This window comes from Bufo bufo, chromosome 9 (genome assembly GCF_905171765.1).
Source record: "Bufo bufo chromosome 9, aBufBuf1.1, whole genome shotgun sequence".
NCBI lineage: Eukaryota > Metazoa > Chordata > Amphibia > Anura > Bufonidae > Bufo > Bufo bufo.
This window is the reverse complement of record NC_053397.1, coordinates 166400492-166425855: the sequence shown is the minus strand read 5'-3', so window position 1 is coordinate 166425855 and position 25364 is coordinate 166400492. Positions and strand designations below refer to the sequence as shown.

Genomic DNA, 25364 nt, shown 5'->3' with positions numbered 1-25364 from the left:
TCTCACCCAGCATGGGTATATGTAAAATGACACCCCAAAACACATTCCCCACCTTCTCCTGAGTACGGCAATACCAGATGTGTGACACTTTTTTGCAGCCTAGGTGGGCAAAGGGGCCCATATTCGAAAGAGCACCTTTCGGATTTCACAGGTCATTTTTTACAGAATTTGATTTCAAACTCCTTACCACACATTCGGGCCCCTAGAATGCCAGGGCAGTATAACTACCCCACAAGTGACCCCATTTTGGAAAGAAGACACCCCAAGGTATTCCGTGAGGGGCATGGCAAGTTCCTAGAATTTTTTATTTTTTGTCACAAGTTAGTGGAAAATGATGATTTTTTTTTTTTTTTTTTTTTTCATACAAAGTCTCATATTCCACTAACTTGTGACAAAAAATAAAAACTTCCATGAACTCACTATGCCCATCAGCGAATACCTTGGGGTCTCTTCTTTCCAAAATGGGGTCACTTGTGGGGTAGTTATACTGCCCTGGCATTCTAGGGGCCCGAATGTGTGGTAAGGAATTTGAAATCAAATTCTGCAAAAAATGACCAGTGAAATCCGAAAGGTGCTCTTTGGAATATGGGCCCCTTTGCCCACCTAGGCTGCAAAAACGTGTCACACATCTGGTATCTCCGTATTCAGGAGAAGTTGGGGAATGTGTTTTGGGGTGTCTTTTTACATATACCCATGCTGGGTGAGATAAATATCTTGGTCAAATGCCAACTTTGTATAAAAAAATGGGAAAAGTTGTCTTTTGCCAAGATATTTCTCTCACCCAGCATGGGTATATGTAAAATGACACCCCAAAACACATTCCCCACCTTCTCCTGAGTACGGGGATACCAGATGTGTGACACGTTTTTGCAGCCTAGGTGGGCAAAGGGGCCCATATTCCAAAGAGCACCTTTCGGATTTCACAGGTCATTTTTTACAGAATTTGATTTCAAACTCCTTACCACACATTTGGGCCCCTAGAATGCCAGGGCAGTATAACTACCCCACAAGTGACCCCATTTTGGAAAGAAGAGACCCCAAGGTATTCGCTGATGGGCATAGTGAGTTCATGGAAGTTTTTATTTTTTGTCACAAGTTAGTGGAATATGAGACTTTGTATGAAAAAAAAAAAAAAAAAAAAAGCAGCATTTTCCACTAACTTGTGACAAAAAATAAAAAATTCTAGGAACTCGCCATGCCCCTCACGGAATACCTTGGGGTGTCTTCTTTCCAAAATGGGGTCACTTGTTGGGTAGTTATACTGCCCTGGCATTTTCCAGGGGCCCTAATGTGTGGTAAGTAGGTAAATGATCTGTGAAATCCTAAAGGTGCTCTTTGGAATGTGGGCCCCTTTGCCCACCTAGGCTGCAAAAAAGTGTCACACATGTGGTATCGCCGTATTCAGGAGAAGTTGGGGAATGTGTTTTGGGGTGTCATTTTACATATACCCATGCTGGGTGAGAGAAATATCTTGGCAAAAGACAACTTTTCCCATTTTTTTATACAAAGTTGGCATTTGACCAAGATATTTCTCTCACCCAGCATGGGTATATGTAAAATGACACCCCAAAACACATTCCCCAACTTCTCCTGAGTACGGCGATACCAGATGTGTGACACTTTTTTGCAGCCTAGATGCGCAAAGGTGCCCAAATTCCTTTTAGGAGGGCATTTTTAGACATTTGGATACCAGACTTCTTCTCACACTTTGGGGCCCCTAGAATGCCAGGGCAGTATAAATACCCCACATGTGACCCCATTTTGGAAAGAAGACACCCCAAGGTATTCAATGAGGGGCATGGCGAGTTCATAGAAAAAAAATTTTTTTGGCACAAGTTAGCGGAAATTGATATTTTTAATTTTTTTCTCACAAAGTCTCCCGTTCCGCTAACTTGGGACAAAAATTTCAATCTTTCATGGACTCAATATGCCCCTCACGGAATACCTGGGGGTGTCTTCTTTCCGAAATGGGGTCACATGTGGGGTATTTATACTGCCCTGGCATTCTAGGGGCCCTAAAGCGTGAGAAGAAGTCTGGAATATAAATGTCTAAAAAATTTTACGCATTTGGTTTCCGTGAGGGGTGTGGTGAGTTCATGTGAGATTTTATTTTTTGACACAAGTTAGTGGAATATGAGACTTTGTAAGAAAAAAAAAAAAATAATTCCGCTAACTTGGGCCAAAAAAATGTCTGAATGGAGCCTTACAGAGGGGTGATCAATGACAGGGGGGTGATCAATGACAGGGGGGTGATCAATGACAGGGGGGGTGATCAATGACAGGGGGGTGATCAGGGAGTCTATATGGGGTGATCACCACAGTCATTGATCATGCCCCTGTAAGGCTTCATTCAGACGTCCGTATGCGTTTTGCGGATCCGATCCATCTATCAGTGGATCCGTAAAAATCATGCGGACGTCTGAATGGAGCTTTACAGGGGGGTAATCAATGACAGGGGGGTAATCAATGACAGGGGGGTGATCAGGGAGTCTATATGGGGTGATCACCACAGTCATTGATCACGCCCCTGTAAGGCTTCATTCAGACGTCCGGATGCGTTTTGCGGATCCGATCCATCTATCAGTGCATCCGTAAAAATCATGCGGACATCTGAATGGAGCTTTACAGGGGGGTAATCAATGACAGGGGGGTGATCAGGGAGTCTATATGGGGTGATCACCACAGTCATTGATCATGCCCCTGTAAGGCTTCATTCAGACGTCCGGATGCGTTTTGCGGATCCGATCCATCTATCAGCGGATCCGTAAAAATCATGCGGACGTCTGAATGGAGCTTTACAGGGGGGTAATCAATGACAGGGGGGTGATCAGGGAGTCTATATGGGGTGATCACCACAGTCATTGATCACGCGCCTGTAAGGCTTCATTCAGACGTCCGGATGCGTTTTGCGGATCCGATCCATCTATCAGTGGATCCGTAAAAATCATGCGGACGTCTGAATGGAGCTTTACAGGGGGGTAATCAATGACAGGGGGGTAATCAATGACAGGGGGGTGATCAGGGAGTCTATATGGGGTGATCACCACAGTCATTGATCACGCCCCTGTAAGGCTTCATTCAGACGTCCGGATGCGTTTTGCGGATCCGATCCATCTATCAGTGCATCCGTAAAAATCATGCGGACATCTGAATGGAGCTTTACAGGGGGGTAATCAATGACAGGGGGGTGATCACCACAGTCATTGATCATGCCCCTGTAAGGCTTCATTCAGACGTCCAGATGCGTTTTGCGGATCCGATCCATCTATCAGTGCATCCGTAAAAATCATGCGGACATCTGAATGGAGCTTTACAGGGGGGTAATCAATGACAAGGGGGTGATCAGGGAGTCTATATGGGGTGATCACCACAGTCATTGATCATGCCCCTGTAAGGCTTCATTCAGACGTCCGGATGCGTTTTGCGGATCGGATCCATCTATCAGTGCATCCGTAAAAATCATGCGGACATCTGAATGGAGCTTTACAGGGGGGTGATCAGGGAGTCTATATGGGGTGATCACCACAGTCATTGATCATGCCCCTGTAAGGCTTCATTCAGACGTCCGGATGCGTTTTGCGGATCGGATCCATCTATCAGTGCATCCGTAAAAATCATGCGGACGTCTGAATGGAGCTTTACAGGGGGGTAATCAATGACAGGGGTGTAATCAATGACAGGGGGGTGATCAGGGAGTCTATATGGGGTGATCACCACAGTCATTGATCACGCCCCTGTAAGGCTTCATTCAGACGTCCGGATGCGTTTTGCGGATCGGATCCATCTATCAGTGGATCCGTAAAAATCATGCGGACGTCTGAATGGAGCTTTACAGGGGGTTGATCAATGACAGGGGGGTAATCAATGACAGGGGGGTGATCAGGGAGTCTATATGGGGTGATCAGGGGCTAATAAGGGGTTAATAAGTGACGGGGGGGGGGTGTAGTGTAGTGTAGTGGTGCTTGGTGCTACTTTACTGAGCTACCTGTGTCCTCTGGTGGTCGATCCAAACAAAGGGGACCACCAGAGGACCAGGTAGCAGGTATATTAGACGCTGTTATCAAAACAGCGTCTAATATACCTGTTAGGGGTTAAAAAAAACACATCTCCAGCCTGCCAGCGAACGATCGCCGCTGGCAGGCTGGAGATCAACTCTCTTACCTTCCGTTCCTGTGAGCGCGCGCGCCTGTGTGCGCGCGTTCACAGGAAATCCCGGCTCACGCGAGATGACGCCTATTGGCGTTAGTGTGACCTGGGAGCGCCGCAGAAATGACGCCTTTCGGCGTTAGCGTGACGGTAAGTGGTTAAAGGGTTTCTGTCACCCCGCAAAACTCATTATTTTTTTTTTGGATAGTTAGATTCTTCATAGCGCGATATAGGGGAATATAATAGTCTTACTTACTTTCATGCGGCCGATTCTTTATAAAACAAACTTTTATAATATGTAAATGAGGGCTCTACCAGCAAGTAGGGCGTCTACTTGCTGGTAGCTGCTGCAGAAATCCGCCCCCTCGCCGTGTTGATTGACAGGGCCAGCCGTGATCTCCTCCTCCGGCCGGCCCTGTCAGTAATTCAAAAATCGCGCGCCTCGCGTCATTCGGCGCAGGCGCTCTGAGATGAGGAGGCTCGTATCCTCAGCACTCCCTCAGTGCGCCTGCGCCGATGACATCACCGAAAGAGAAGACGTCATCGGCGCAGGCGCACTGAGGGAGTGCTGAGGAGACGAGCCTCCTCATCTCAGAGCGCCTGCGCCGAATGACGCGAGGCGCGCGATTTTTGAATTACTGACAGGGCCAGCCGGAGGAGGAGATCACGGCTGGCCCTGTCAATCAACACGGCGAGGGGGCGGATTTCTGCTGTGGCTACCAGCAAGTAGACGCCCTACTTGCTGTTAGAGCCCTCATTTACATATTATAAAAGTTCGTTTTATAAAGAATCGGCCGCATGAAAGTAAGTAAGAGCATTATATTCTCCTATATCGCACTATGAAGAATCTAACTATCCAAAAAAAAAAAATTGAGTTTTGCGGGGTGACAGAAACCCTTTAATCTAGAAAAAATATAATGGCATCCATAAAATTTATCAAAAAATAGCACGATAAAGAGACAAATCACAGAAAAAAGCAAACTGGCCAGGCACCATGTGCTGCTCCTATCCTGCATCTGATTATAAGCGAGTGCACAGCTCATTTATGTTCCACCTGGTGCTTGGCTTCAATGCGCACACATGCCAGCACTGTCACATCCTCACGTGTGTAGGTTCATGTCAGGTTACATTTATGGAGAGAATGACAGACTGAATTTGGAGAGGTGTTATTTTTAAAGTTAACCTCTACCCTTTAGTATGTTAAAGCCCTCTCTAGTGGTGGCTGCAAATAGTTCACAGTACTGTCTAATATTAAAGGGTTTCTGTCACCAGAATTAACCCTATTAAACTAGCTGACATTAGCAATGTTCTAATGTCAGCTGACCCTAACTAGCCTATTCCTACTTTTATCTATGCCTCCGAAACTCCAGAAATATAACTATATATATGCTAATTAGCCTCTAAGGGCAGGGGGGGGGGCGTTGCCCCTGCTCCTAGAGGCTCCATTCTCCCACCTCTGGCCACGCCCTGCTACACTAGATTGACAGGGCCATGCAGCGTTGGTCTCCTCCTGCCGGCCCTGTCTGCTGTGTAAATCTCACGCATGCGTCGTCCAGTTCAGTATTCGGCGCAGGGCGAGAAATTTCCCTAGCGCACAGGGCCGGGATTTGGAGGTGAAGGCTGCCTGGCCCTGTCAATCTAGTGTAGCAGGGTGTGGCCAGAGGTGGGAGAACGGAGCCTCTAGGAGCAGGGGCAACGCCCCCCGTACTTAGAGGCTAATTAGCATATTATAAAACTTATATTTCTGGAGTAAAGGGGGCATAGATATAAGTAGGAATAGGCTAGTTAGGTTCAGCTGACATTAGCAAATCGCTAATGTCAGCTAGTTTAATAGGGTTAAATCTGGTGACAGAAACCCTATAAGGCAGTGCAAACCTAGGCTACGCAGTCTGTGCTAGATTTATCCCAGTGGTTGATGCTGGATGATAAATTTGTTGCATCTTTAGATTGACTTTTCTAAGCTTATACCAACTTAAGTTTATACCAACTTGGCTTTCTTTGTACAAGAATTTTGTGTGTAAAGTACAAATCTTAAAATCATGCATGCAGTTATCACTCTGGCCACTAGGGCCTCGCAATACATTGACTATTACTTACTCCAGCTGAGATTACTACTTCCTACTATAGTACTGCTTGTTGTTCAGTAATTACAACATTTTGTGTTATTACCTTTTGCATGTACAATATGGCCTGTAATAGATGGATGATATGGATTTACAATCTTGGACCGCTGGGTCCATTTCTGAATGCATAATGAAGTAGAATAGACTTTAATTGAAACTATATATAATCTAAAATATAAGAGCCACATTTATGCATCGTGGGTTCTCCGGGATATATACATATTGATGACCTATCCTCAGGATACTGTAGGTCATCAATATAAGATTTGAGGGGGTGCGACTTCTGGCACCCCTGGTGATCAGCTATTTGAAAAAGACATGTTGCTTACAAGAGCACCACAGCCTTTTTGAAGCTCACCAAGCACGCAGCCGTCCATTTGATAGGAGCTGTACTTGGTATCACAGCTCAGCACCATTCACTAGAATGGGGCTTAGCTGCTCCAAGGCCATCTAACCAATGGCCTATCATATGGCCTAGGAAGAGGCCTAAGTGCTCACGGAGCTCCCAGGATGCTGAGGATAGGCCATCAATATGTAAATCCTTTAAAACCCCTTTAATGAGGTTGTCCAGCCCCTTAAAATTTTCAGCCAATAGATCAGAATGTTATAAAATATCAAACTGGGTAATACTCACCTTACTAATCCCACACTGCTCCTGTGTCACTGATTTTTATGCCCCTCACCAGTCTCTATGGCCTCCAGTTGGCATTTCAACATGGACCAATAACTTGCCACATGTCCATGTCAAAATGTAGGAGGTGACTGCACAAGAGCTGGACAACCCCTTTAACTTCTACCATATGTATTCTTAGGTAATAAAGTGAATACTGTTGAAAAGACTATAGCTTCAGTGCTGGCCATAGTCTTCCTATTAACAAATGATAACTTTCACGATGATGATGTGATGGTTATTAGTGTTGGGCGCGAATATTCGAATAGTGAATATTAATTGCGAATATCGGCACTTCGAGAATTTGTGAATATTTAGAATATAGTGATATATATTCGTAATTTTGAATATTCTAGATTTTTTTTTCATCAGTAACCTCCCTTGTTGTTTGTGGGCCAATGAGAAGGCTGCAATGTCTTTGTTTGAGCTTAGCAACATCTCTAGCAACCAATAGGAAAGTTTCCTACCCCTTACTATATAATAACCTTCCCAGCAGCCCTTGTATGCAGTATTTTGCAGTTCTGAGAGAGACAGCAGTGCTATTGCTGTGCTCTCTGCTTTCCTGTGTCATTACATTAGATAGTTAATTAGTTAGTAAGATAGCTTATATATATAATACAGATAGTTAGTGGGAGATAGTCAGTGTAGGTTATATAGTGATATAGTGTAGCTGTCCATACATACATGCTACAGACATAGTGCTGTGATGTCACAAGTTCACAACAATACTTAGTGCACCAATCACTAATAAGTAGTGAGACCTGTTAAAATGCGAAGTTGCATGTATTGCGCCAAAATATTCGCATCATTAGTGCCGATTTCGCAATCGCGAATATATTGGAGCACTCTATCTGCATATAAAGCTATTGTAATGTTCTGCCGTGCCAACCATTTTCTCCAGTCTCAGGAAACTTTTAGCAGCTGGAAAAATTTAGCTATAGTGACCCATGCCTGTATTTTGTGCGCATTACGCAAATGTTACATTGGCGATTTCTCACGATCAGGAAAATAATCTCAAATTTGCGAATATATGCCGAATATTCTACCAAATGTTCGTGAAATATCGCAAATTTGAATATTGCCCCAGCCGCTCATCACTAATGGTTATGTACAGTTTTATTTTACTTCAACTTTTTACTAGGAAAAAAAAAAGAAATCTTTTCAGTGAAAGTCATTGTGTCTGTCGTGATTTGCCAAAACACTGTAAAGGCACCCCACAGCTCTTTGTATTACAACTCCCACTATGAAGGGAATTAGTAATACTTCAGCAAAACCTAGAGAACTGCTGCTTCCTTAACAATACTCTAAAAAGCCGCCAAACGCTGTGCTATAGACAAGATAGATTTCAATCACTCAAATAACCTCCTAAGAGGTCCACCAGGAGTCGCGTATTAGAAACACTTAACTGCTCTGTATATTAAAGATCCCTAATGTAGTCCCATCAGTAACTTGTCGAGCCTATGATATGTTTTTCCAGTGTTCTTTTCCTTTGAGCTCCCCTCCAGTTAAGCTTTTGCGTCTCCAGCTCTGAATAACACGTAATTAAATTGCAATTAACTTTACTAAAGCATACATGCAGCCAAATGACTATGACTCACCTGCTCGTGGTGCTCAATGCCCATACTGATTGTGTTCACAAGAATAGCTATCATGATTCCACGGTTAAAATATTTGCTGTCCACTATGCCTCTGAGCTTGACACGGATTTCTACATAGAGTCTTTCACAAAAGCCTTCATCGCCATCTTCATCAGCCTCTTTGTCAAGCTCAGTCATGCTGCCACCACTTTCCTTCTCACTGACCTGTCCCTGGGTCCCTTCTTGGCTGGACTTGGTGCTGTCTGGCACTGAAAGTTTTCGTCCATCATCCCAATTACCTTTGGTACATTGAGGGCAGTTTGAAAGGTCAGATGTTAACGTCATTGCAATGGGTTGTACAATTGCATGCGGGGTGTAATCCAATTGATTGTGCTTTTGGCATACCCCTAAGAAAAGAGAAAGTAGTCAGTTATCGCTCCTTAAAACTTAACTAGCGAGACACATCACAGCATTCAGTAAAGCAGACTGTCATCCATCTACTGGCAGAAATTCATTACTGTCCAGTAGTGAGCTACAGAGTTGATCAGAATTGGTGTAATGATGGTTTCCATGTACCACTGGTGAAGACAAAGTTCCACATAAACTAAGGTTCTCATTTTGGCTTCTTTTTGGTCTAAATGTAGTGATAAGCATTTATTGACTGGTATAAGTTGTGTCTTCTTTTGACTGCAAATAATTTTAAACAAATTTATTGATTTGCCCTAAAAAGAACAGATATTTTAGCCTTTTCGTACGTGTCTTAAAAACGAGGACCTGGTATTGTCGAGTCATAAAATGAGCAAGATTTATTACTGACATGCACCAGTTTTTACACCAAAAATGGTCCAAAATAAGTCCCAGTAAGATTTTGTTTGGAATGAGAAAAGTGTCTAACTTCATGCCTGAAGCACCACATCTATCACAAAGCATGGGCCTCTGTGATAAATTTGGCTTAATTGAGACTGCCGGAATCATGGTGATCTTCTTTTATGTATGACACATAGGATAAATAGATTGATAGACATATTGAAAGAATTCCTCTTTTAGTATTTATTAAGGTTCTTTAAAGGTAGTATGTCAGCAATTTTGACCATGATAAACTGGCACTAGGTAGAGGGCTTTTATCACCAGGAGTAGTGTAAATATAAACTTTTATTCTACCAGGTTCTGCTCTTGCAAATGCCCAGAAGGGAGAACTTCACTGTGAAGTGCTCTTTACATTGAGCTATTTTACAGCCCCTCCCCTCTGCTCTGAGTGACAGCTGTAATGGTCTCCTGGTTGGTCATTACAACCAATGGCGGCGTCTACAACATTGAGGGGCTTTTGGGTCAGCAGCCCCAGGCCTGATGTTTCTGTGGGGCCCATCACCACCAAAAACACCCATTACAAGGATGGTTAGATTCTCTCAGGGGAAAGGACCTTTGATGATGTCATTACTAGAGATGAGCAAATCGCAGTTGACAAAAAATTTGATTCGCACCAAATCCGAATTTACTCACGCTTCGTGCTAACGATTCACATTTTTTCCTAAAATGGCTGCTGCACTTGTTAGGACATGGAGCAAGGAACTCTGGGAATGAGGGATCATCCACAATGCCATGCATGCAGCCAATCAGCAACCAGCCAGCCCTTTGATGTCACAGCCCTATAAATAGCTTCAGCCATCTTGGATTCAGCCATTTTCCAGTGTTCTTAGTGCAATGAGAGACGTTACCAGGCACTAGGGACAGTGCTAGGAAAGACTTAAAAATTTATATTTTGCTGAATAGAAGTTCAGAGAAAGACCATTAGAAGTGTAGGGAAAGGATAGGGAGACATCATTACACAGTATTGAAACAGAACAGGGTTTAGTAGGGGAGTTTACAGCCTGGGTAATAGGACCAATCCGGATCCAAATTTGCCATTATACAGCTCTGTAATTCCAGCAAACCGTTCTTGTTATTGGGGTGCAAGTGCTGTTTGATACAGCCATTAACAGGGTTTATTACAAATAAATATTTCTACGTCTTATTTGCCCTTGTGTGGTGCAGTTATATATTCTAAAGCATTTTTTGGCTTGTATTAGTGGGAAAAAAGGGCTTATTAGCCATTGTTTGGTGAAGTGAGAAAATTATAGCCCATTTTGGCGTGTATTAGTGACAAAAAAATATATATTTGCAGTTATAGTTCTAAAGCACTTTTTTTGCGTGTATTAGTGGCACAAAAAAAAGTACCGTATTTTTCTCCCTATAAGACGCACCGGCCCATAAGACGCACCTAGGTTTTTGAGGAGGAAAATAAGAAAAAAAATATTTTGAACCAATAGGTGTGCTTTTGGTGGGTTTTGAACTAATTGTGGTCTGTGGATGGCGCACTGTTATGGGGGATCTGTGGATGGCGAACTGTTATGGGGGATCTGTGAGTGACGCACTATTATGGGGGATCTGTGGGTGACGCACTGTTATGGGGGATCTGTGGGTGACGCACTGTTATGGGGGATCTGTGGGTGACACTTATGGGGGATCTGTGGGTGACACTTATGGGGGATCTGTGGGTGACACTTATGGGGGATCTGTGGGTGACACTTATGGGGGATCTGTGGGTGGCTCTTATTGGGGTCTCTGGGTGGCACTGTTATGGGGATCTGTGTATGACACAGTTATGGGGGGGATCTGTGGATGACACATATATAGCATCTTATGCTATGTGTCATCCACAGATCCCCTCCATAACAGTGTCCCTGTAGTGAATGACCCTCAATACAGGGGGTGGAGGTCGCATCTGCTTTCATAATGACAGCGGGGCCCGTGCAGTGACTGTATTCTACTACACGGGCCCCGCTCAATGTATATTATCGTATCTGTAATAGTTAATTATGTATATACCGGTAATTGCATAATCAACGCCTGTATTACTTACAACTACAAGCGCTCGGTAGGTAGCAGAGAGTAGGGAGTCACTACGTCACGCTGCCAGCGCCCGTCCTCCAGGCCTGCCTCCTCCCTCCTCTCTGCTACCTACCGAGCGCTTGTAGTTGTAAGTAATACAGGCGCTGATGATGCGATTACCGGTATATACATAATTAACTATTACAGATACGATTATACAGTGAGCGGGGCCCGTGTAGTAGAATACAGTCACTGCACGGGCCCCGCTGTCATTATAAAAGCAGATGCCGGCCCCCAAACCCTCCTCCCTTACAGCTGATACACCCACCGCGCGGCATCGCGGCGGGTGTATCATTGAAAATTCTGCAAAATCAGCAGCAATCGCCCCATAAGACGCACTGCTATTTTCCCCCCACTTTTGGGGGGGGGGGGAGTGCGTCTTATAGGGCAAAAAATACAGTATTTGCCGTTGTGTGGTGAAGTGAGAAAATTACCCGCCCTTTGTGGTGTGTATTAGTGACAAAAAATATATACCAGTATTTGCCGTTCAGTGATGCAGTTATATGTTCTAAAGCCCTTTTTGGCGTGTATTAGAGGCAAAAAATATATATTATTTTCCGTTCAGCAGTGCATTTATATGTTCTAAAGCCCTTTTTTGCGTGTATTAGTGACTAGAGATGGCCTTGCGGTCGTTTCACGGCGAACTATGCTCATTCAAGGTTCGCCGAACATGTGAACATATGGCGATGTCTGCCGGAGCCCATGACTCATCCATCAGGTGGGACAGGACAGCCAATTGAGACATTTCTTCACATGGACACACCCCCTACCCTATTAATAAACCCAATCTGGTCGCCATTTTACATTCATTCTTTTGCCAGTGTAGGGAGAGGTTGCTGTGTGGAGCAGGGACAGACTGTTAGGGACACCAAACGCTAGCTAATAGGGCCACAAAAGTCATTTTAATGGGTGTGATATGCTTATTATATACTTTATAACATAGAAAGTATATTATAGTGCATTTGTCTTATGCAGAAGTTGTGTGTGGTTCTACTGCGATATTGCAGCTATACAGAGGGACAAACACTATTGGAATAACTAATTGCAACTGGTGTGATATACCAGTTGCCCCCCAAAAAAATTGATTGAGGAAGGTGTGATATACCTATAATATACTTTCTATACAGTGCATTTGTATTGTGCAGCAGATATGTGTGGTTCTCTTGTGATACCGCAGCTATACGGAGGGACAAACGCTATTGGAATAACTAATTGCAACTGGTGTGATATACCAGTTGCCCCCCAAAAATAACTGATTGAGAACGCAGTGTGATATACCTATAATATACTTTCTATATAGTGCATTTGTATTGTGCAGCAGTTTTGTGCGGTTATGCTACGATACCGCAGCTACACAGAGACAAATGCTATTGGAACAACTAATTGCAACTGGTGTGATATACCAGTTGCCCCCCAAAAAAAAATGATTGAGGCATGAATGCAATATACCTATAATATACTTTCTACATAGTGCATTTGTATTGTGCAGCAGTTGTGTGCGGTTCTGCTACGATACTGCAGCTATACAAAGCGACAAACGCTATTGGAACAACTAATTTCAACTGGTGTGATATACCAGTTGCCCCCCAAAAAAACTGATTGAGGCACGGGTGTGATATACCTATAATATACTTTCTATATAGTGCATTTGTATTGTGCAGAAGTTGTGTGCTGAGATACCGCAGCTATACCAAGGGACAAACACTATTGGAACAACTAATTGCAACTGGTGTGATATACCAGTTGCCCCCCCAAAAAACTGATTGAGTCAGGGGTGTGATATACTTATAATATACTTTCTATATAGCGCATTTGTATTGTGCAGCAGTTGTGTGCGGTTCTGCTGAGATACCGCAGCTATACAGAGGGACAAACGCTATTGGAACAACTAATTGTAACTGGTGTTATATACCAGTTGCATCCCAAAAAAAATGATTGAGGCAGGGGTGTGATATACCTATAATATACTTTCAATATAGTGCATTTGTATTGTGCAGCAGTTGTGTGCGGTTCTACTGCGATACTGAAGCTATACAGAGGGACACATGCTATTGGAACAACTAATTGCAATTGGTGCGATATACCTGTTGCCCCCCCCCCCCCCCCCCCAAAAAAAACTGTTTAAGGGGTTTGATATACCTGCTTACAGCAAATAATCATTAAGGGATTCTATATACCTGCTTCCACAAATACTGCTCTTCTATAGGGACTTCATCACAGGGTCATTTTGAAAATGACAGGCAGAGGAAGAGGCAGGACATTCCGCAGGGCTGGTAGGGGTCAGGCAGGTTCACCAGACCGAGAGTCTGAGTGGGAAGTTGGAGAAGGTGCGTGCGATTACGTCAAAGGACGCACCAGAGTTGGTTGAGTGGCTCACTCAGCCTTCCGCTTCTGCACCCTCCTCATCCTCTGTATTAGCACCCTCCTCATTCTCTGCTGTGTGCACCCCCAAAGACAACACCACCACCACCATAGCCCCTCCACTCGAGTCAGATTAATTATTTTCCCATCCATTCCCAGACATTACCGATGCGCAGCCATTCTTAGCATCGGATCAGGAAGAGGAGGTAGCAACGGCCGCCACCCAGCGGTCTGACGGCCCAGATCAGCCCAAGAAGGGTGGTCCCCGCTGTTACTGCCTACTCTGAGATCTCTAATGTCAGTGGTGGTAAAGGTGACGATGATGACGTGTCAATGGATGTCACATTGGTGCACACAAGAGAGGAAGAGGAGGGGAGTTCAGAGGGAGAGACGGAGCAGCAGATAGGAAGGAGAAGGAGAAGAAGCAGGCAGAACTCGCAGTGCACAGGAGGCAAAAAGCAGACTACAAATGTATCTGGAGCGAGCCATCCACCATGCATGGTCACATCTGGCGCTCCCAGGATGCCAGCACATGGCTCCGCAGTGTGGGATTTTTTTAACGTGTCAGCAGCTGACAATAGTGTTTCCATCTGCAGCCTGTTCTGTCATGGTAAGCCCAACACTCACCTAGGGACGACCGCCTTAAGAAGGCACCTGGCCTCCCATCACTGAGCCCAGTGGGAGCAACACCGTCAGAACCCACAAAGCCACATTTCCGGCACTCCTGCCTCTTCTCCTTCTCCTCTCTCCTCCCATTTGTCCTCCACTCCACCTTCCACAGTGCCCTTGTCGCGTTCTTCTGGCAAAAGTCAGGCTTCCGTGGCCCAAATGTTCGAACGTAAAAAGTTAATGACTCCGGATAACCCTCTTGCCCAACGGCTGACCGACGGCTTGTCGGAACTGCTAGCCCACCAACTACTGTCATATAAACTAGTGGACTCGGAGGCCTTTAGAAAATTTGTGGCCATAGCCACACCCCAATGTAAGGTCTCCGGAAGGAAATATTTTTCCCAGAAGGACATCCCAGAGCTATATGGCCATGTTCAGCGGCAAGTGAATGTATCTCTGGCACACAGTGTCGATGCCAAGATACATCTGACCACAGACACGTGGTCTAGTAAACACGGACAGGGAAGGTACATAACTTATACTGCCCACTGGGTGAACCTTCTGAGGGCTGTCAAGCATGCAACCCGTGGCACCCATGTGAATTGGTTGTTACCTCCACGGATTGCATGCAGGCCTGCCTCTTCTTCTCCTCCTCCTACTCTATCCTCCGTCTTCTCCTCGGCTGACTCCTCCTTTTCCACTGCTACCGCCTCTTCCGCTGCACCCCACAAGCTCCCCAGAACCTTTTCGACGTGCCAGATGAGTCGTTGCCATGCTGTGCTGCAGCTGTTGTGCCTGGAAGCCAAGAGCCACACCGGTCCTGCACTTTTTTCAGCTCTGCGGTCACAGGCCGATCAGTGACTAACCCCGCTCAATTTGACAGTTGGTAAAGTGGTGTGCGACAACGGTGCCAATATGCTGAGCGCGCAGAAACAGGGCAAAATGACACACGTGCATGGCACACATCCTGAACTTAGTCGTGAAGTGATTCATTGACAAATACCCCGGGGTCTAGGACGTCTTGCGGCAGGCCAGGAAAACCTCTGATCATTTTAGAAGATCTTACACATTCTTGCAGCCAACCCATCAACAGCCACCTAATGTACCTCCAGCCACATAATCACTTGTTCTTTTCTGTACGGTGAATGTATAATTTTTGGGGCCTGTAATCTAACTGGCCAACAGTAAAATTGTTATACGGTGACCGCCTAATGTACCTCCAGCCACATTATCAATTCTTCTTTTCTGTACGGTGTATGAATATTTTTTAAGGCCTGTACTCCACCGGCCTGCAGTAAAATTGATATTCAATGACCGTCTAATATACCTCCAGCCACATAATCACTTGAAGTTTTCTGTCCGGTGAATGAATCATTTGTGTGGCCTGTAGTCCACTGGCCTGCAGTAAAATTGATATCCATTGACCGTCTAATATACCTCCAGCCACATAATCACTTGATCTTTTATGTACGGTGAATGCATAATTTTTGGGGCCTGTAATCTAACTGGCCAGCAGTAAAATTGTTATACGGTGACTGCCTAATGTACCTCCAGCCACATTATCAATTGTTCTTTTCTGGACGGTGAATGAATAATTTTTGGGACCTGTAGTCGACTGGCCCGCAGTAAAATTGATATCCATCGACCGTCTAATATGCCTCCAGCCACATAATCACTTGATCTTTTTTGTACGATGAATGCATAATTTTTGGGGCCTATAATCTAACTGGCCAACAGTAAAATTGTTATACGGTGACCGCCTAATGAACCTTTAGCCACATTATCAATTGTTCTTTTCTGTACGGTGAATGAATAATTTTTGGTGCCTGTAGTCCACTGGCCTGCAGTAAAATTGATATTCAATGACCGTCTAATATACCTCCAGCCACATAATCACTTGATGTTTTCTGTCCGGTGAATGCCTAATGTTTGGGGCCTGTAGTCCACTGGCCTGCAGTAAAATTGATATCCAATGACCATCTAATATACCTCCAGCCACATAATCACTTGATGTTTTCTGTCTGGTGAATGCCTAATGTTTGGGGCCTGTACATCCGTGGTCTAAAATAAAATGGTTCTAGGCTCCAGCAGGGCACATTTTTGAGAGTTTCCCTTTAAGACGCATAAAAATGGCCCCTGATTAAAATACATATTTTTTGTGGGAATTTTTGCCATTGATCCCCCTCTGGTACCGTATGTCACTGTCCATGTTGTGGGACGATTTGTGCACTTCTAGTAAGTATTTGGCCGCTACAAATATGACCTGAATTTTTTTTTAGGTTCGCCTGCCATTAAAGTGAATGTGGCCCGCCGCGTACTTGTGGTTCGCAAACATTTGATCGCGTTCGTGCGATCGCATTCACGAATCGTCCTGTGCCGATGTTCGTCCATCACTATTAGTGACAAAAAAATATATATTATTTGCTGTTCAGCGTTGCAGCTATATGTTCTAAAGCCCTTTTGGCATGTATTAGTGGCAAAAAAATATATATTATTTGCCGTTCAGCGTTGCAGTTATATGTTCTAAAGCCCTTTTTGGCATCTATTAGTGACAAAAAATATATATATTATTTGCCTTTCAGCGGTGCAGTTATATGTTCTAATGCCCTTTTTGGCATGTATTAGTAGCAAAAAAATATATATTTGCCATTCAGCGTTGCAGTTATATGTTCTAAATCCCTTTTTTGCATGTATTAGTGGCAAAAAAAAATATATTATTTGCAGTTCAGCAGAGCAGTTATATGTTTTAAAGCCTTTTGTGGCAAGTGGAAAAAAATAAGGGCCTATTTGCCATTCAGCGGTGCAGTTATATGTTCTAAAACCCGTTTTGGCATGTATTAGTGGTAGAAAAATATATATTTGCCGTTCAGCGGTGCAGTTCTATGTTCTAAAGCCCTTTTTTGCGTGTATTAGTGACACAAAAAAAATTATTTGCCATTGTGTGGTGAAGTGAGAAAATTATAGCTTTTTTTTGAGTGTATTAGTGGCAAACAAATATATATTTGCCATTCAGCAGTGCAGTTATATGTTCTGAAGCCCTTTTTTGACGTGTATTAGTGGCAAAAAAATATATATTATTTGCTGTTCAGCGGTGCATTTATATGTTCTAAACCCTTTTGTGGCGTGTATAAGTGGACAAAAATAAGGGCCTATTTACCATTCAGTAGTGAAGTTATATGTTCTAAAACCTTTTGTGGCATGTATAAGTGGAAATAAATAAGGGCCTATTTGCCATTCAGCGGTGCAGTTATATGCTCTAAAGCACGTTTTGGCATGTATTAGTGAGGGAAAAAGGGCTTATTAGCCATTGTCTGGTGAAGTGAGACAATTACAGACTTTTTTGGGGTGTTTTAATTTCCTTTTTATTTATTTGATCTAACAGTATGTCATACAGAGAAGTGCTATGCCCTGCACAGGGGAGTGGCAGAGGCCTAAATTTTTCTGTTTAAGACACAGGTCACAGCAGAGTAAGGGGGCATGGCAGCAGGAGTCGCAGCGAGAGGCCTGAGCTCCCGGTGTCATCTAGCGGTAGTGTCTTGACCAGCAACCCAGCGGTTCTTGAATGGTTGACTCGGTCATCCACTTCGTCCCAAGTGACATCAGCCAAGAGTAGGTGGGTTCGTCAGACACAACCCTTAGTTGGCATGGCCCGGAAGCAGACCCTGTGCCCTCACCTGTCCTCAACATGCCTCTGTCCTTTTCTGTTCCCTCAGGCAGTGAAGCATTATATGCTATGGGCTCAGCTCCACTATACAATAAGGATGAGCTACTAGAGGACGGTCAGCAGCTATTGGCCAGCCAAGATGTGCCGCTTCCTCTGGTAGGCGGGCAAGTAATGATAAGGAGAGTGGCGTTGGAGCTGGTGTTGCGAGCGGTCAGCCTCCTGACCCAGAGACTGTTGAGGAGGATATTAGTGACGTGTAGACAGTACTCGATGATGATGTAGCTGATCGCACTTGGGAGCCAGGTGAATTAGGGGCTTCATCATCATCGGGAAAAGAGGGTGTCAGCTTGCCCGTGCAAATCTCTAGCGTGGCCGGGAGTCAGCAGGGTGGCAGCAGTGGGAGGTCGGGAGCCAAACGTGCTCGGGGTAGACCCCCGGCTTTGCTGGAGCCTTCCTGCCTGGAAAGCGGTGGTGCAGGGATTCACGGAAGCAGTGGTGGTAGCAGTCAGTCAGTGCGGTTTGTGGGGGGTAAAATCACCTACGGTGTGGCAGTTTTCTGTTAAGCCGCCGGAGGAGGTGAACATGGCCATTTGTAGAATCTGTGGGCAGAAGGTGAAATGTAACCAGGGTGCCAATGTTGGCACTACGGCCCTGCGTCAACATATGCAGCGACACCATTAAGTGGCATGGGAGAACAGTGGCTCCAATGTGGTGGTCCAGCCTGCCGCACAACCACTGCATCACCCAGTGGCACGCACCTGATTTCAGGCAGTCAAGGCTCCACCACCTCAGCCGAAGGGAACTGTCTGTCCTTCCCATCATCTGCTGGTCCTGATTCTCCTGCTCCTCCTCCTACTCCTTGTCAGTCATTCCGTCAGTAATCGGTCACCGAAGCGATTGCCAAGAGACAACAGCATGCGTGCACTCATCCAACGGCGCAGAAGCTGAATGTGCTCCTGGCCAAGTTGCTAGCGCTGCAGTCCCTCCAAGTGGTGGACTCTGCACCTTTCAGAGAACTGATTGCTTGTGCCGAGCTGAGGTGGAGAGTCCCAAGCCGTAATTTATTTTCCGAAAAGGCAGTACCAGCTCTGTACTCGTATGTAGAACAGAAGGTTGGCCAGTCCTTGAGCCTGTCGGTGTCTGCCAAAGTGCACGGCAGTGCAGACGTGTGGAGCTGTAACTACGGTCAGGGACAATACATGTTCTTTACGGCACACTGATTGAATGTGGTTCCTGCACAGCCACACCAGCAACTTGGCCAGGTGACACTGCTTCTGCCTCCACGTTTTCACGCCATTGGTCCTACGACAATGTCCGCCTCTGCCTCCTCATCCTCCACCGTGTCCTCAGCCTCCACTGCAGGGACAATTCACAGTGCCCCTCCAGCATACCACATGTGCAGGGCACGAAGGTGTCACGCTGTTCTGCACCTCGTCTGCCTGGGCGAACGGGATAAATAACGTCATTTTCAGTTTTCTTCAGCCACTTACTGAAGAAACTACTCACCAACAGCAGCAGGACCTGACCAGGACCAGCAGGTTGTGGCATACTTGGACTACACCCTGCCACCAACATAGAAGATCCACTGGACTACTGGGCAGCCAAACTCAATTTGTGGCCGCAACTGGATGAGTTTTCTCTGGACAAGCTTTCCTACCCGGCCAGCAGTGTAGCATTAGAAAGGGGGTTTAGTGCGGAAGGGGTCATAGTTACCCCAAAGGAGAACTCGTCTGTCCACCCAAAATGTGGAGAAACTGACCTTTGTAAAGATGAATCAGGCATGGATCAGCCAGGATTTCCACACACCAGTGCTTGATGCATCAGACTAGATCATCCATGGTGCCACACCTACTCTAAACTTTGTCAAAAGAGACCTGTTTCTTCTGGCTACCTGCTTCAGCTACTATTCTGATGCTGACCCTTGCCTGACGCCACACACCTGCTGCCAGGTGCTCCTACTGCCACCCACCATCTTCAGCTGGTACTGGTATTGCCTCCCACCTCCCCACTCTGTGGTCTCCTCATGTTGCTGCCTCCTCACCACTATGTCATTGGGCCACTCTGTGGTCTCCTCATGCTGCTGCTGCCACCTCACCACTATGTCATTGGGCCACTCTGTGGTCTCCTCATGCTTCTGCCACCTCACCACTCTGTGGTCTCCTCATGCTGCTGCTACCTCAACACTCTGTGGTCTCCTCAAGCTGCTGCACCCTCAACACACTGTCATTGGGCCAATCTGTGGTCTTCTCATGCTGCTGCCAGCTCACCACTATGTCAGTGGGCAACTCTGTGGTCTCCTCATGCTGCTGCCACCTCACCACTATATCATTGGGCCACTCTGTGGTCTCCTCATGCTGCTGCCACCTCACCACTCTGTGGTCTGCTCATGCTGCTGCTACCTCAACACTCTGTGGTCTCCTTAAGCTTCTGCAGCCTCAACACACTGTCATTGGGCCAATCTGTGGTCTTCTCATGCTGCTGCCAGTCAGTGGGCAACTCTGTGGTGTCCTCATGGTGCTGCTGCCACCTCACCACTCTGTGCTCTCCTTATGCTGCTGCTACCTCAACACTCTGTCATTGGGCCACGCTGTGGTCTCTTCATGCTTCTGCCAACTCAACACTCTGTCACTGGGCCATTCTGTGGTCTCTTAATGCTGCTGCCACCTCAACACTCTGTCATTTGGACCACTCTGTGGTCTCCTCATGCTGCTGCCACCTTACCACTCTGTGGTCTCCTCATGCTGCTGCCACCTCACCACTCTATGGTCTCCTCATGCTGCTGCTACCTCACCACTCTGTCACTAGGCCACTCTGTGGACTTCTCATGCTGTTCCCACCCTCCCCAATCCATGACTGGCCCACTATTTTTCTTTTTGACCTGGTTGACATCACCATTTATTTGACCTTTCTTCTGATCTTTCAGAAGGAATGAAAAATGAGACACACAACGGATCCTATCTATATAGCAGCTGTAAGGCCTGTATGACATGGTCCTTATTTTGCATCATAATTGGCTTATCATTTGGTAGCCAAAAGCAGGAGTGGGTACAAAACACAGAAGACATGCAAATATTCAGTTTTTCCGTTCCATTCAAAGATAAAACATGTCCTATTATTGTCCACATAACGGATGTGGATAGTACTGTTCTATCAAGGGCCAGCTGTTCCGTTCTGCAAAAAACGGAATGCACGCGGACGTATTTTCTGCGGATCCGTTTTTTACGAACCGCAAAATACTGAAAAAGCCATACGGTCGTGTGCAAGAGGCCTAAGAGCAACGCCTGTCATCTCCGTGTCATACTGACTCACAGTATTGTTTCACTACCACAGCAGACTCCCTATGCATGTTTCTGCAGGCCACAGTGTTATACAGGCTCGTTTTTTAACGAGATTTGCCACAAATAAATTCAGATCGAATGAAATCTTTTTGGAAAATTCGGCAAACTGACCAAATCAAATTTTTTAGAAATTCGCTCTTCTCTCCTGTATAGTATACTGTGGGGTGCTATACTGCACCCTGTGGGGTGAGAAAAATGATGTTTTAATATATGCAAATTTGCACCTAGAGGCTTTGCTCTCTCTGCAACTGCCGCACCCTCTGCACTTTGATTGACAGGGTCAGGCAGTGTAAACGTGGTCACACCCTTCTCCTAAAGGTAATCAAAGTGGAGAGAGAGAGCATAGCAGTTGCAGAGAGAGCAGAGCCTCTAGGAGTAATGACAACGCCCCCGTTGCTCCTAGAGGCTCATTTATATATAATAAAACATCAGTTTTCTCAGCAATGCGGGCACATATGAACATGGGACCAACACGGATGCCTTCATCTGCCAAGTGCACATGTAACAGTTCAGTCACATTCATAGGTACAAATCTGATGACAGATGTCCTTTAACACAACTGGCAACAAGCATGGCATAGCTTATTATCGTGAAGATACTAGGGTTAAGTTCTGCCATCTTTTTTTCTCAGGAATTGACAACCTGTTACAAAGTTCTGATTATGCAATAATCTAAATTTTAAATGTAATTCATTGAGACATATGATAATATGACACAATAAAATGATAATCTGTAATTGAATGCAAAGTATTGTGGCACACAGCAGAATTAATGTGGTTCATACTAAACCATTCCTTCTCGCTACTGCCCTGGCTGTCATCTAAGTTTAAAGCCTCTTTTTCATGTTTATTATATTTTACGTCTTAATGCTCTGATTATAATTAACAGATGGTGATGTTGAACTTGGCAAGGCAATGCACATTTAAGATGTTCCTAGTAGTAAAATATCACATTTAGTGGCAGTTCTAAATCACGCAACATGTTTTATAAACCTCTGCTAGTGTTTGGGAGCTGTATTGATACATGGGTTTTTAGTGGCATTTTTGTACACTTTTGCATTTTCAGTGGCATTTTTCTCTCTTGTTTGTATTTTTTTATGGTATTTGCAGCTGCCTTTTTTGGTGCATTTTTTGCAGTATAAATGCCCTGTCCAAGATGTTAACTGAAAGTCTATGGGAAATATGAAATGCAGGATATCCAAGTATTATTTTTTTGTTTGTTGTTAATTAGATTACATTTTATCTGTCTCTGTTTTTATTTTTTTTTAAACTGATTGTTAAAGCTCTTTTTTTTTCTTCTGGCGTTTTGACATCTTCTCTTTAGGGAAAAAATGCGGGGGGAAATTTCTCACATACTGTAATTTAGAAAAAAAAGGGTAAAAAAGCCATAAAAACCATATGTGGTAAAAAAACACAAGAAGCTTCTATGGCATTTTATGAGTGAACAGAAAACGCCAAAGACGCCAGTTACAGCGCAATGCATAGCAACTACCCTGTAAGTCTACATCTGCATGCAGCAGTTTTGTTCCATTCCATTCATCTGAATGCAGCAACCACATGGATTTTTGCAAATTCCATTCAAATGAATTGAAGAGTCACAGACATTTTTGCAAATGTTGTATGTGATTGTTCCCATAAAGACTTTTCTAGTTAAGGGCTCATGCACAAGACCGTATGTATTTTGCGGTCTGCAAAAAACGGTTCCGCAAAAAATACGGATGACATCCGTGTGCATTCCGTATTTTGCTGGCCCCTAATAGAACAGTACTATCCTTGTCCGTAATGTGGACAATTATAGGACATGTTCTATTTTTTGGCAGAATGGAAATTCGGACATACGGAAACAGAATGCACACAGAGTAAGGCCTCCTACACATGAACGTGTGCTTCCCGTTGCCGTATTGCGGACCACATTTGCGGATCTGCAATACACGGGCGCCATTCCGTGGCAATTCCGCATCAAGGATGCGGACCCATTCACTTCAATGGGTCCGTAAATCCGGAGATGCGGAACGGAAGCACGGAACGGAACCCTACGGGAGCACTACGGAGTGCTTCCGTGGGGTTTCCTCCCATACTTCCGTTCCGCAAAAAGATAGAACATCTCCTAACTTTTTGCGGAACGGCCGGATCGTGGACCCATTAAAGTGAATGTCCCACAGACGGTATGCGCCCCGTGGTCGCAGCATGACCACGGGGCGCACACATTCGTGTGCAGGTGGCCTAACTTCCGTTTATTTTGCGGACCCATTGAAGTGAATGGTTCCGCATACAGTCCGCAAAAAAAAACTGAACAGACATGGAAAGAAATTCATTCAAGTTCGTGTGCATGAGCCTTAAGACTCATTAACTTTAGAATTAGTCTAAGTAGACTAAAGGAGCTATTCCATAAGCTTTTTCTGCAAATCACCAGTGGGGAGGAGGACCTTATGTCCTAGTTGCTTATTGTATGGAAATCCAGAACTGCTGGATTATTAGGTACACAAGTGCAGCATGGTGGCTCAGTGGTTAGCACTGTGTTGCAGTCCTGGGTTACAAATCAAGTAAGAATAACATCTTTATGGATTTTGAGTGCTCTTTCTATGTTTGCTTGGTTTTCTTGGGGGTATTCCAGTTTCCTAATACAGTACAAATGTAATTGGTCCTCCTGTGTGTACGTCTCTGAGACAGGTAAATGAGATATTAAGCACCAATTGAAGGACTCTGTACAGCACTGCAGAAAATGTTGCTGCTATATGAGCAACACAAATAAATAAAGACTATCTTTCCTTCACTAGGGAGTCTTAGAGGTGTACAGATGTATCCTTCCTTACCTTTCCTCTAGGCTCAAGATATCCTGAGTCTGAGGTGTATGAGGTGAAATAACCAGCTTTAAAAAATAATCATGATTTTGCAATACTGTATCATGAGATGTCTATCCTCTATGTGTCTGTGTGGCCAACCAGTGGTTTTGTTGTCAGTTGCAGCCTGTCAAGGGTTACAGTATGCTAGCATGACGAGATGTTGCATTGACTTATTCCTGAGAAATTGGAGTCCTTAAAGGGCTTCTTCAGACCCCCTAATTTGGCCAGATCCATGGTAATAATCATATTTACCTGAACCCTGCAGCTGGATTCAAGCTCATGGCTGCCCTGTTGGCTCTGCAGGTCCCGGGTCTCCCTACCTCAACATCCAGTTTTGCAGACAATGACTGGCCACAGCAGTGACTTGACAACTATGTGGTACGTAACTGTTTTACAAGCCTCATGGGTGACATATCACTGCTGTGGCCAGTCATTGGCTGCAGGGGTCCTATGAGTCACTTCAAACCGGATGTTGAAGCAGGGAGATCCGGGACCTGCGGAGCTGATGGGGCTGCAGACTTAAAAGGTTGAACTTGTGTGGCTTTTTTCAAAAGAAGTTCTGCAGCAAATCTGTGTGTTACAAGGTTCTGTAGATGAGCTGGATAATATCACATCTGAGGTTTTAAGGAATGCAGTGCTGAAGGCTGCACATTAGGCTGTGGTGTGCAAAGTATTGCAGCTCAGTCCCAGTAGAATGAATGGTACTGAGCTGCTGTGAGCTGCAGTACCAGGCACAATAAACTCTACTGTACTGTGTGGGATCATTTATTCAGCTGATCGGCGGTGTAATTTAGAGTTCCCATTAATATATAATATCACTATTCATAGAACCACAGAGGTTCTACGTTGATCTAATATCTGTTTACTAGAATTGAATAGGTCTTGGTTGCTGCAGCTATATTGCAGCTGTCTGATTGTGCCTAAGTATATATATATATATATATATATATATATATATATATATATATATAGACTTCAATAAATAATTTTTGCCCTCTTTCTGCTCATATATTTGCATATGCAAATGACGCAGAGCTAAATGTATCATTACAGCATTTCTAGTGCTAAGGAAAACCTTTCATGAGAAAGTGTGGTATCACATTGAG

At 44.7% G+C, this 25364-nt stretch overlaps 1 protein-coding gene and 1 long non-coding RNA gene across 2 annotated transcripts in view; one reads left to right on the top strand and one right to left on the bottom strand.

Moving 5' to 3' along the window:
- CACNA1I (calcium voltage-gated channel subunit alpha1 I) overlaps positions 1-25364 on the bottom strand; it is a 589793-nt gene that overhangs the window by 327097 nt on the left and 237332 nt on the right. Inside the window, exon 8 of the mRNA XM_040407395.1 lies at positions 8538-8923. Within this exon, the coding sequence (XP_040263329.1) occupies positions 8538-8923 (386 nt within the window). The remainder of the gene's footprint in view (positions 1-8537; positions 8924-25364) is intronic.
- LOC120978939 overlaps positions 1-25364 on the top strand; it is a 67339-nt gene that overhangs the window by 10754 nt on the left and 31221 nt on the right. The gene's annotated exons all lie outside the window — the stretch shown is intronic.